We start from the raw sequence: 13,871 nt of genomic DNA on the forward strand, positions 1-13,871 counted from the left end.
AGCACCTGAAATAGCAGAAGACGAGTTGTAGTTTAGATATGGAAAAATCACCAAAACTGACTGCAAACGGTTCTAAACAATTTTTGTATTTTAAACATTATCGTTTTCTGTCTTTTGATCATAAAAATCAAGATTCTAAAAAAAGGTTCCGAAAGACTTGCTCGCAGCCATTAGTACTCACTACTACTACCAATACTACATAAACTGTAAACAAACTTTGAAAGCCGATACCCGCGTAACAAAAAAGTAAACTACTAAAGCGCATACAAACCACAATCTGTTATTAAGTCAAGTACCATTGAGTCTTTCTTCAAGCTACTGCTTATACTAACCAAAATCTTACCACACACAAGCTACCTACGAACCATTCATTGATAGGGCGAAGATTAACCTAATCAGTTTTTGAGGTAATTGCAATGGTAAAAAGATACTTTAGGTGTACCAGGCAAGCTTAGTTCATACAACTAACTAAAATGTCTGTCTGACTATTTCCAAGTTGATTTGGAATTGCCAATGCAACTTTCGATACTTTTTGACAACAGTCTATCTGTGTGTACTTAACTTATAAAAAATCGAACGATTCGCTATGTTAATATAGGGCAAGGTACACGTAAAGTCGGATACCGCTGTTCTGAACTGAATTCACAACCAGCACGTCCTATTTAAATCTACAAAGCGACGGCAAGACGAGAAAACGTTTCTTTGCCCCGATTCGACCCTGCTTGCCTCGTCGTAGCTGATGTGTCGCCAATTGCTCGACCATTAAAGCTGGCAAACCGGCAAGCCAGCGCGCCAGCCAACATGTAAGTCCTCTAAATTGATGTAATAATTACCCTGGGCACCGCAACTACTGAACCTCGTCAACAACAGCTTGCGTATTGCATTCCAAACCGCAACCGTCATGCAGCTAATCAGAACATCAACGGAGCGCGTTCTTAGAAGCCAGTTGCCAATATCTGTAAATTCATCTTAAGTTACGGGCAACTCAGGTGCGATGACTCCAGTCCATACAGCCTGTTTAATTGCTTTGCGGCCAAATAACCGTGTGCAGTTGAGAGGATCGTGTCTGAACTTTTTCCCGGCTAAAGAGTCGAGGAAAAAGGGAACAGTGGTGTTGCGTATATTGGCGGTCAGATTCTCTCGAATTTTCGAAAGCGCCTTGCAAACAAACAACACCAGGCTTACGAAGGCGCGCCATTTGGGAAATACCACAAGCATCGAATGCACTTTGTGCCAAACGAGTTATCGCCATAGCGCAATTAGTAGAAGACTTTGCCCTTATTTGAGGGTGTCGAAATTTGAAACTGTTTTTCCACAATCCGGTCCTTGCGGCTTGGGCAAAATATGTGAATGATAATGCAACCCAAGCGCACAGTTAAAAATATCTCTTTGCGGCGAAAGACCATGTAAAACTGCGCCCACAAACAGCGACATTTTGAGTACCCGGTCCTTGCCGCAAATTCGCCACAAACGTCAGTGAAATGTCAATTTGAATGTTAAGAAAGCGTGATAGTCTCTACAAATGAATTTGGGTGACATGTGCTTCACTTTTTTGAGTGTGTAGTATCACCTATTGACTTATTTTACTGACATTTCCTTCTAGCCGTGACTAAAAATGTTAAAAAAAAAATTATTGCACTCTCCTCAACGTAATAACACTACATTTTGTAATGATCAATGTTTTCGCATTACAAGTGTCCATTAACCAAAACGTGAGGTTAGCATTGTCAACTTGAGTTAAGTTATTTTAAATCTGGGCAAGTATAGGAAATTTTATGTTCAGTTGCGCATCTTTTGTGTGTTTAATTGTTTGTTGTTCCGCATCAACGTTGCCGCGAAAGGTGACTTTCTCATTACCACTTCGATCAGCGATCGGAATCTGTGCTCTTGACCTTACTGCAGCCCGTGTTTCCCAAATATCGAGGGTGACACTGAAGCACAGATACATGGACCACCTGCATGGTCATAGTAGCTAGGATGTTTGCAAAAATATGGGAATGTGACACGGCCCTTTAACACAATCACAAGGGCCAATACGTGATTTAAAGAACAAGCTTAATTTACAACGGTATTGGAAAAATCTTTGGAATTTTTTTAAAACCATTTTTTAACTAAAATTTAACCTGAAATCTACCATACTGTAATTTTGAAAACTGTGTGGTGGCCGTGACTTATTTATTTTAGTTTGTTTTAGACCTAATAAAGAGTAACTTATAATAAAATGTTACGTGCGTTAAGCGACTCACCCGCAAAGAGTTCCAAATTCATTTTTTTTATTTTCTGGTTTGACAAGTTTTGAATATTTTTATTGATGGGATGAAGCTGACGTTGCGACAGCGTAAAATTTCGAAAATACCAAACTTCAGGTTATGTCACATTGAATCTGAAGACTTGCGACATAAACGCACACTTGACTAACTTATAATGCCAGATCAGTCCGAAATGACCCCATAAAGTAAAAATCATTAAAGGGTAGGGCGACGGAATTGATTTTATAGCTGAACTGAGTGTGACTTGTGATTTTTATCGGTATGTCGAGCCTCTCGGGATACTGCACATTGCTTTGACTGAAAATGTTCACTAATCCGGAAATGCCAAAACATCACACGCTTCCACGCTTAGCATTTTATTCGCCACACTTTGACGGCGGGCGGCAAATCCTTGGGTGATTTAGGTATAGGTTGCACCTTTTTCTGACTTAAAAAGTACTTTTTTTAGAATTTTTTTTTCAAAAACTATCTTTTTCTGCGTATTTTAACTGATATTTGCTTTTAACTTACCCCGATCATACTATAAAGCTTGTAATCTTTACAAACGGTAAGTCTTATTTTTCGCTGGGGAAAATTAAGGGTTTTAGGTACAACTGTGACAATATATATTCATGAACCTAAAATACACCTTAACAATAACCTTGACTCGAACCATTTAATTCTGTTCCCAACAGCAACATTTAGAACGAGGTTTGACAAATGTTACCGCCGAGTTGAAAATCGAGTCTTTGAAAAGCCTAAAATATTTTAATTAATGTGTGTCGAAACAATTTACGCCGAACCGATCGTACGGAACGTTTGAACGATACATTAGTTCTAAATGATAATTAATCCTGTTCTATTTTCAAATTAAGCATTACTACAAAACTTTACCAAAAAGATTTATCATTTGAACAATTATCATTTGCAACCTAACGTTTTTAAGACGTTGTTTGCTCGAATAACAAATTGATTTTTTTATTAGGTTACGACAAAGTTGGTTTAAAATTTTCGTAGCATATTGTGATTTGCATCAGTTTGTAAATGCACATGTTGACTAATAAGTTCGCTGTATACTAAGGTTTTTATACGTTAAAATCATTTTTTAGACTATTTAAGAGTAAAGCTGGCACCGAAAGACTAACACCAGAAGAAGTAGGTTCGAAGCAGAAGATTAAATGGACGATATTGTACTAAAATAACTAGAACAGCGTAATAAACGCACGACGGTTGTCTACAAGTTGATTTAATCTGAAGCGATTTGCTTGTTGGAAAATTAATAGGTGGTTAAGAATAACTAGTTGTAGGGCCTACTGTGATTGTCAGAAGTAAAAATGTCTTGTTTTATACAAATCTAAAGCAAAAACACACTAAAATAAAAGAAATAATAACACTGCTAATAGCCAAGTAATTCCATATCAATATAGTGTTACTTGACTTGAATTTTCCGAGTCCTAAACCAAAGTATTGTACTTATATCGTTGCGTAAAATGATTATTTGATCCGGGATTATAGTAAATCCTTCGAAAAACATAAAAATGGTCAACAAAGTGGAAAAATATTGTGAACATCCCAACATGAACAACTGTCCCTAATATGTTTCAAATTAATGTCATGCTGCTGACCCTTACTCTTATACAGATAAACGGTGGTCCCGCGTATCACCTTAGCTGATGCAATATGCGATAAGGAGGCTGTATTTATTTCGGCCAACACCCGGTGATAAAACTAAACGCATCCCCGGCCAAGATTTGAGGTGCGAATCTTTGATTGATCACATGTTTGGATCCTTAACGCCAAATACAATGCCTGAAGTAGCGTGGTAATAGCTAAAGGCCACGCTCAACCTATAAAACCAAAGCGGAAGGACTCCTTTCGCTGAAAAGTGACCTCAAAACAAGACATCACTATATTGTTGTAGGATCATCCATTTAAGTGTCAGCACTGCTTTATATCATAGCTGCGGTCATCCAACAAACCGCCTTGAAATGCAAGCGTCGGTTTATACAGCTTGATAATAATTGATCAGAAACGGTTGGGGTTTTGATAAAACTTGTGATGAAGTCTTTTATAAACCAGACCAGTGCTTTACCCCATCTGTTATCACCTGTCAGGTGCGCCAATAGCGTGTCAATTTTAAATCCGTTCGTGCCGCCGGAAACGCCAAACAGTGACTTGCAACTGTGACAACAGGAGTCTTGCATACAAAGTCACTCCATCACCTTTTGGATGTGCTGAATTTGTGACTACCGCTGACCAAATGACCGATTACTTTCCTTCACCGACTCTTTTGATGTCTTTTCTATAGTTACATAACTTTGCGAAGATAGTGTGGTTAATTAAATCCAATCCGATGAAATTTGTAAGGATTACAATGTCTAAATAGTGTACGATTTGTTCCTGAACTTTTTATTTGATCCTGCACAAACAGGAAGTATAATGGTTTTACAAGAATTTGAAATTTTGTGTTGTATACAAATACGTTGTACAAAAAAGGCAGATGTTGACGTAGAACTTACACATCACGTCAACATAAACATCACCCAATCGATCAAGCCCATGTTTTCATATTAACTCCACCTTTTCGATTCACCGTTGTGTTTTAAGCAAATCCTTGGCAAACACATCGTTCCGTTGTTGCGGCCAAACTAGTGGCCTTCTCTGCACCGTGCTTAGCATAGTCATGCTCATGTTATTGTGACTGAATTATCGTAGAAGCCTGGTGTAACCACAAGGTTAATCTCACCGCCTCGTCGTGGTTATTTTGCGGGCAGCTAGCATTTTCGTGTTTGCAATCAGATAAAGATGCAGAGAATTTATACAAAAGACGTGATAGCACCAAAAGAGGTTTGCTTGGCTATAGATTTGCCAACTGTGCGTGTTGAGCCTTGGCTACTGCCGGGTTTGCGAAAGGAATTTGCCGATTGGATCTGGAGGCACGTTTTCGGGCATGCCGGCAATATGTTTTCAGCGAAAAATATACGAAAAGACCGATCATATTTCACAAACAGATTAAATACCTTTTTCAAACACGACTGTGGATGTTAAATTATTGTGCAGTTTATAGGTATTTTTGTTACGTCTCCAAGCAAGCCATGTTTTTTTGTTTATAACAACGTTTATATTTTCCATTGTTAAACACGAAAAATAGGGTTGTTGCATAAAAAATCCTCCAAACTAAGATATTTAAAACGAATGACCAAACCGGACCGTATTGGGAACTTTAGCGCACTCTTGCGGCTAAACAATTATACCACCAATTGTTTGAGCGGGACTGATCTTTGGGTTCGAAAGCTTACACAATCCGCTATGAGTTACTATCCTTGAAAATCGATTAGATAAGCTTTTTTGCACACAAGCCTATGTCTTGTAATGCAGTGAATACTTAATCACCTTGGCCGAGATCCTCTATTACGTGCACAAGTCGACACACCTTTTAAATTGCAATCGATTTTATGCTTGGCTTGCCTGTTTATTGGATTTTGTTTATCCCAAAGTTAAACGTCATTGACTTGTTCTTGCGGGGACTGTCAATCAGGCTTATGGCTAAATGGCGAACGACCTCAAACTATGGGAATGTTAGCGAACTTTGGATATTGATTAAATCGATTTTCTACTGGTGTTATGGATAACCACATCCTCTTTGATGCGTCTACCGAGTCTGTAAACAAACTTAAAACTATATGGACTACCTAACTTTGTTTTAATTACTTCAAACCGTGGTAAATCGTTCTTTTTGTACCCGGAACTGCGTCATACAATTGCAGTGATAACAACTTATTGCTTCCCACGCTAGGGTCCACCTACAGTATACTGTAGGCTACAGCCTGCTATAACATCTGCGCTTGTTTCTGGGCTTCTTAACTTGCTGTCTTATTGGCTGCCGTAGCCTATATCGAAATCTTTTTAATCAGCATACTTTGAAGGCCAAAGCCTAATATACTTGATTTGCCAGATCACAAAAGAAAAATATTTTTGATTTGTATGAGAATTCGGTGCCTACACAAGCCGAACTAGCGGTAAATTACAAAAATTGGTTTGATGTTTTCTGCAACGTTAATTTGAAACCGAATGATGATTTTGAGAAAACGTAGCCTGTCATTAATTGATCCTAATAAAAGTTCCAAAGTAACAGTGTTTGTCAATAATTCTGAACAAAAGGAATTAATAACAAAAATAACATTCGTTTTGTACGTTATACCACTTAGTTGTCTACTGAAGTTTACGTCGGCTATAACTTAATGGCACTTGGGCTATTCTTCATGTTGCTGAATTTAATACAGCAGTAAGACTATATGGTATGCATAGCCGATAATGTCAGCAAATTCACGAGTTTCGAATTTTGTTTTGGTGTTCAACTAAAATGCGTGTTTTTATATAGGCCCTAATATAGTCATTCAGAATCATTTTAGAACTGTTCTTATTTTGTTGCAGTTTTCTGTTTTCTCTCATAGTTTACAATAAAATATCGAAAAACTTTGAGCAGTGTCAACCTTTTTTGTACCATTTCCGTAACAGCGTATTAAATTTACATCCTTTTCAATAAAAACAATAATTGCAATTGAGGCATTTTACGTTGGCATTAATAAACTTCAGCGTGTAAATCAGAAAATCGGTCGCTGTATTTCAAGTGTTTGTTTTAGAAAAACAAATGCATTTTGCTTTTATAAGCATCGATCATCAGTGTCTAAAAACAATATATATAGGAACGGAATAAAACCAATAAATAAAAGGAAAAAATACAAGAATGACCCTCAATCGTTGCAGTCCTTTGATTTACTTGAAAAGAGATTTTATTAATAAGAAAAGATTTACTACGCTGACATTATAGTTCGTTAATTTAATTAAATATCAAATCGGAAGAAGCCAATTTCCGTCTAAAACAGAAACGTCCATTTTTGTTCACTGCATAATGTTTCAACCGCCCAGATTTTTTTTAATTGAGTGTCCTAATTTTCATTCATTTTAATACACTATCGCAAACGCCCCAACTGATTTTGGGGGGAGATGAATGTTATTCTTTACAACAGGGATCACCAACCCTATGCCCGCGGGCACCTGGTTGCCCGTTGGATCATTTTCAGTGACTGGTTCTAGAAAACACAATTCGTGTCACACAAATATCAAGCATAAAATGATGATAAAGTTGCGACAACTGTTTTTTTTTACAATACTTGATTCTTTTAAATTCAAATATGCAATAAATTAGCGTAATGAGTTGCCTTAATAACGACAACCCAACGGAACCAACCAGCGACACAATTTTTCGTCGCGACCTAGTGTAGTATAGTGCCAAGGACCGCACAGCTTAGTAAGATGAGTAATAATGTTTTAAAAGAAATCGGGCTCTGTTTTTTCGTTTGGATGAAAATCGTGACATGTAAGTTTGACAGACTGAAAACTTTGATAAGTCTGAAGTCGTCCACCGTTTTATTAGACATATATATTTCGCCTAAGTAATAGGCATCGTCAGTATCTAAAAACAAAACAGCGCTAAAAAATGGTATGCAAGTTAAACTATAAAGCACAAACAAACGTATTAAAACCTGCTGACAGTAAGGTAGAACTGGGACCTGCAGATGGCGCGGCCAAACACGCACTAGTAAAGATGTAAAGAAAAGGAAAAACGCTCAATCTGTGGCGCGGGGCAAAAAAAGTAGATAAGGACGGCAGAAGCGTTGTAAAAAACAATGGCGGAAACACTGATAAAAAATGAACGGACAAAATGCGCGTAGGAATAAAAGAATAAAATGTTATTTAATGTAGGGTAAAAACATTTTTTGTATGTTTATTTCAGCTCCAATCTTGCTGGCCCACTTACTTTCATAGATGTCCAGTAGATGGATAGGTGGCTGCTCCAAAAACTGCACCCGTAAACACGTGCTGATAGGGTCACGGGCATTGGCGCTATGCTCTGTGGCATAGTGCTGACAAAGGGCTGCCTTTTCGTTATAATCACCCGGTTTGAATGAATTCCACATAGATTTGTGTCCCGTCCAACGTACTGAAAACTTATTTTTCGTTTGACCGACATACTGCTTTTGGCATATTGTGCAGGTGGCAGCATATATGCCATAGTTGCGGCATGTGAGTGTTTGCCGTAACTTTGTTACACCCTTTTTGCTTTGTATGTTAGTGGTATAGTCAACCATTCCTTTGTGATTTCCAAAGTGTCCACACAAAGCACAGTGTCCACAAGGTGCAGATGAGCCCCCAATAGGCATGGAACTGTTTTCCCCGACTTGCTCTAGCCGCCTGTAGCGGGTAAGGAGGTTTCCGAGTGTTGGTGGTCGTTTGTATGTTGTTGTGATATTTTTTACCAAACTTCGGTCTTTTGCGGAAGGTTGGAGTAGTGATGGAAAGCTCGTTGCCCAAACATTCAGAGCCTTTTGCGAGCTGTTGCGAGCTGTTGCCATTCGAGGGTGGAAATCTGTTTGTCCACATACTTGCTTTTTCAATGACGTCATTTGTCATTGACGTAGGGAAGCAGGATAGTTTGGCTTTGATACGCAGTTTGCAAAGGCTGGCTTTGAAATCATCATCCCGTTCGTTTAAGCGCCGTAGTCGTTTTGACTCTCCATGTATAATGGACTTAAAAACGGAAAGAGGGTGGTGGGACCATCCGTTTAAAAATCGTCGGCCGGTTGCGGTGTCTTTGACGTAGTCTGTTGTTTTGAATTTAAATTTATTCTGTCGGCTGATGACGTGGTTTACATCCAGAAATGGAATATGCCCCTCGGTTTGGGCGGTTGTTAGGTAGTTGTGTGTTATTTCCAAACCGTGAGTGGCAAACACGCTCTCGATACCCCTAATAGTTGTTCTGAAGATATCGTAGCCAAAACAGAGATAAATCATATCGTCAATGAACCTCATGAACAGTTCTGTCTTTTGTATAAAGCACGCTGCCTGCACCATGATATAATGAACGCCAATGTTGGCGAGCGAGACAGAATGGTTGTCACCAGTTACGATGCCCTTTTTCTGAGTGTAAAAATTGTCCCCGTGTTTGAGGATGGCATTTTCCAAACATAAGAATGTTAGTTCGATGAGGTTTTCTATACTATGTTTGCTGAAGTTGCTCTCCGTTTCAAGCGCGTCTTTAAGCGCCGCATGGAGGTGCGACCGGTCCATGTTGTTGTAAAGTGATTTGACATCTGCTGTCACGATAAACAGAGGCGTATCCGCAAGTTGTTTTTCAATTGTTGATGTTGTCTTGTCCTTCCAATTTAAACGTTCACGTAAATAATGAGAACTGTCCCGGCAGTACTCAGGAACAACGGCTTGGTTGTATGAGACACTTATTGGCTTTAACAGATATTCTAAGAACGCTGTAATTCTGGACATGGGTGTGTGACTCAGCGATTGCAGCAACCGAACAGGTATTTCACTGACGTCCATATGTAAGTTTGAACAATATCACTTTGACAATGATACAAAACACATTTTATTTGAACACATTGCTTCAACATGTTTGTACTTATGTTTTGAACTGGTAGCCATCGAGCCATTTGGTTATCTTAAGGTAGCCCTCGGGTTTCAAAAGGTTGGTGACCCCTGCTTTACAATTTACAAGGCAAGCCATATACAGGTAAAGATTCAATAGTACGTTTTGCAACTAAACAACGTAAATTAATCCATATGTGTTTTTTGAAACGGTAGATTTCCACCACGAAAAACAAATTGAAACTTTCGTCACACATGACGGGCACACTCTCACGTGATGAATCATGACGTATGACGTCATGTGATCAAACATAAACAGAAGTGATTCTACGTCACATCAAGTCAGCTGAGTCTTGGTCAGAAAAGTTCAATTTGTAATTTGTATTTTTCATTTCATTGTGTCTATCCTGCTTAGCAAACCTACCAAGGGTCTTTCTTACGAATTTATATTTCAGTAAGCGAAAAAACTTCTTATTTTTGAGTGCAGTAAGCTGCTAAGTACTTCGTTAGTGCGACAGACTTGCATTTGGTTTTACTATTCCAAGTGTTTATGAGGCAAGCTGTATTGATTTATCAAAGTGTTTCTTTTGAAACTTTTTTGGTTTGATGCGTGTATTCCCCTTTTGTAATTTGTATTGTGGATATTGGTATATTGTTTTCGTGAATGTTTTCACGGATTTGTTGTACATGATTTGCTATCCAGAAAACGTAATTGGGTAAAGCTGAATACAATATACTCCCTAGTGTATGCTGAACAAATTCACCTGTCCTAAAATCACACAACCATATTTTTTCTGTGTGTTTTAGAGTATACTAACTTTTGTAGTTTGATAAGAGTTGCTCCAGAACATCATCAAGATGCCGAACATGGAAAGTAAGTATAATGTTGTAGACTTAGAATGCTGCAAGGTGTATATTTCCTAGTAATATGACTAACCTATGTATACAAATACTTTTTTAGCATGCCTCTTTGAGCTGAAAATGGCTACCAAAAGTCTCCTGAGAGAGAGCAAAAAATGTGAAAAAGAAGAAAAATCACAAAAATTGAAACTCAAACAAGCTATTGCTAAAAATAACATGGAGGTATGTTACACTGTGAGAAATGTAATTTGAATAGAACAGCAAGGCAATTAGTAAAACCCAATAGTATTTGTGTAAACGACATTTTGTACTTACAGGTTTATGTGTTTTTGTATATATATATAACAAACAATTGAATAAACTACACATACTTTCCAGTTTATCTTCATTAGTCAGTTTAAATTTGGTCTGACATGTTGCAGTGGTTGACATTTTTGATGCTTTTGTGTTTGTTTGTAATGCATTACTATGATACTGTTGGTGACTTTTTAATACATGCAACATATGCAGGGTGCAAAAATTCATGCAGAAAATGCTATTCGTCAAAAAAATCAGGCACTTAACTTTTTGCGCATGAGTGCAAGAGTGGATGCCATCAGTTCCCGTGTTCAAACTGCCATTCAAATGAAAAATGTAAGTATTGTTTTCCACTTACCAGTAAACAATGTGAGGAGTTTGATGAAAAATATAATGGCCCGAAAAATACAAAAAGTGTCATGCTTTGTTATTCAAACATTTCTCCACATGCTAATGTCATCATCAGTGATATGAGGGGCCAGTTACATTTGTACTTATATATTTCTTATGTGTAGATATAATTTTGTGTTTTTCTACTATTGTGTTTTTGACAAGTTGTTGGTGGTTGGCAATAATTCAATTTTACCAGGTGCAAGTACTGGAAACCTTTCTTGAATAGTAATATCCCCAATATAATTCACACCAAGAGCTATCATATGAGCATTTTGTGGCAAGACTACAGGCACTTTTATTTGCCCATGTTATGGTACTTGCAAGAAATGTTTGTGGTAAAATATTTTGCTGAATTTTATGTGTACGTACAGATTTGCCTTGTCTTTTACTAGATTGTCTGTTTTTACTCCTTATTTCTGTAACTGAAATGCACCAGAGTGTGAACATCAGAAAAAAAGGGGTGCACACAAAAGTTTTATGATAAAAATGACATACCGATTAGTGATGGGATGATACCAGGTTTTGAAGCGAGTACCGATACAGAGTACGAGTACCACATGTATATACCTTCGATACCGAGTACTTAAGTGTAGTGTTGTACTTAGTTGTATATCACTCGCTAATTTATCTGCCATGGCCGGTGTACAGGCGTGCACACACACATGCCGAAAAATGTTTTCTCCACGTGATAGCGAAAAAGATATACGTAAACTGGCGGAACTTTTTTCCAACTTTGTGCTGTCCGAAGCAAATATTGGCAATAAGTTGCCCGTATTCTTATGGTGTAAATCAGCCTTCGGTATCGCAAACTGAGCAAAGTATTTCGATACCGAGTATGAGTATCGATACCACTGAAATCGTTCGATACCGAGTACTCGTCCCATCACTAATATCGATATTCTGTGACAAGCAAAATGTTAAGTATTTTGAAACATATAACATTCACCTTATGTTGGGATTACCAACTTGCAACTCTTTCAATGCTATATGTTATGCGGCCCCACCCTTTCCTTGATATCCAAAAAATGTGTTCTGCCTAAGCAGTATAATTTTAGGTCCTATTTTGGCATAGACATTTCAACAGAATTGCATTGTTTCTCAAAATAAACGGCTCTTAATTTACAACGTTGTTGCTACTTGGAATATAAAAACACATATACATTACTGTTTTGTTTGCGAATCTGTAGTTTCATCTCTTTACATTTGTACATTGTTTATTCACAGGTTACCAAAAATATGTCAAGTGTGACCAAAAACATGGAGGCAACAATGAGATCAATGAACTTAGAAAAGGTTACTAGCAACTTGTTTAACCACAGTTTTATAACCAACACACATTTGTTTAAAGTTATTGTAAATAATTTTGCCTTTTAGATTTCACAACTCATGGAGCGATTTGAAAAACAATTTGAAAACCTGGATATTCAGTCTCAATATATGGAAAGTGCCATGAGTGGAACCACACAACAATTTGCACCTGAGGATGAAGTTAGAAATCTTATGCAAAAGACTGCTGACGAAGCTGGGTATGTTTATGCATCAGTTTTGGTTAATTTAGTTCCTACAAAATAAAGAAAATGATTTCACCTGCTAAACTGTCATTGTTTGTGCCGAAGTGTAGATGAAAAATTCTTATAATTATGATTAAATAAGTGTATTTTTGTGTTTGTTAGGCTTGAAATGAACTTGGAAATTCCCGGCGCAGCCTCAACATCACTAGCCACAAGCACAGCATCCACAGAACAGGACGAGCTTTCGCAGAGACTCGCCAGACTTCGAGAATAAAAATAAACTTACTAATTGAAAATGCACTTTACATTTCAGTACTTGTGACTGTAGAACATATTTGCAGTTTTTACTTTGCGAAGTTTTTGTCATTGTTTTTCATGTGTTTTTTTGTCATAGAAATCTGCCTAAAAGCACATGTAATCTTTTATGATGCCTACAGGTCAAATTTGATTGTTCAATTTCAGTTTTTACGAAGGAAATCATACTTGACATGTTGAGTTTGGAGTGACTTTCATATCTACAGTAAAACTGTTCGCACTGTAAATCTAACATTGGAAAGCAAATTATGTGAGCCACATTTTACAAACTGAAATTGTGGCAATTCAGATGATTGAACCAATGTTTTTATCTTGCTGCAATAAGCAATGTTTCCTGCATTGGTATTACGATCTGTGTATATATCAACCAAATGGAACAAGACTGTTTGCTGCTCAAGTTATATACCTTTTTTGAGAAATACAAACACCGTAACTGTTTCAAAAGAGAAGAATGTGAACTATTACCCAACTTTAAGCGAAATGCTTGTTTGTTTTTTTACGCGAGAATTTGGTTTACCTTTGAATTTAAAAAAGTTTGGATTGTATTTTTGATTTCTATTGCGGGGATTTTTGGCGGTAATCCCTTTTTGCGGTCAGCAGCGAACTTCAGTCCACTTGGAATAAGCAAAGAGATTATAGAAGCCAAAACTACAAGTTTATTTCACAAATATGGGTAAGTAGGTTAAGCTTTAAGCGAATATTGCGAGGTATGACTCCTTGATTTCCACATTCGGAAGTGTTTACGGGTGTACTAAGATATGGCTTTGCATTAGACACCATCGTGAATAGGAAAACTACTGGT

The 13,871-nt window shown here is 37.5% G+C and overlaps 1 protein-coding gene across 2 annotated transcripts; it reads left to right on the forward strand.

Annotated features, from left to right (window-relative positions):
• The first annotated feature begins 10,480 nt into the window (after window positions 1-10,480).
• Window positions 10,481-13,614, forward strand: LOC145232692 (charged multivesicular body protein 1b-like). 2 transcript variants are annotated; one of them, XM_080097362.1, is made up of 6 exons: window positions 10,481-10,566; window positions 10,654-10,775; window positions 11,064-11,186; window positions 12,468-12,536; window positions 12,618-12,769; window positions 12,917-13,614. In XM_080097362.1, exons 1-6 carry the CDS (start codon window positions 10,551-10,553, stop codon window positions 13,026-13,028), a joined length of 594 nt encoding a protein of 197 aa, XP_079953488.1. In that variant the 5' UTR covers window positions 10,481-10,550; the 3' UTR covers window positions 13,029-13,614. The 2 variants fall into 2 exon arrangements, with proteins under 2 accessions (XP_079953488.1, XP_079953487.1); XM_080097361.1 differs by lacking the exon at window positions 10,481-10,566 and having other exon boundaries at window positions 10,632-10,775.
• Window positions 13,615-13,871: the final 257 nt, after the last annotated feature.

The sequence above is a fragment of the Phallusia mammillata genome, chromosome 6, assembly GCF_965637545.1.
Source record: "Phallusia mammillata chromosome 6, kaPhaMamm4.hap1.1, whole genome shotgun sequence".
In the NCBI taxonomy this organism is placed as follows: Eukaryota; Metazoa; Chordata; class Ascidiacea; order Phlebobranchia; family Ascidiidae; genus Phallusia; species Phallusia mammillata.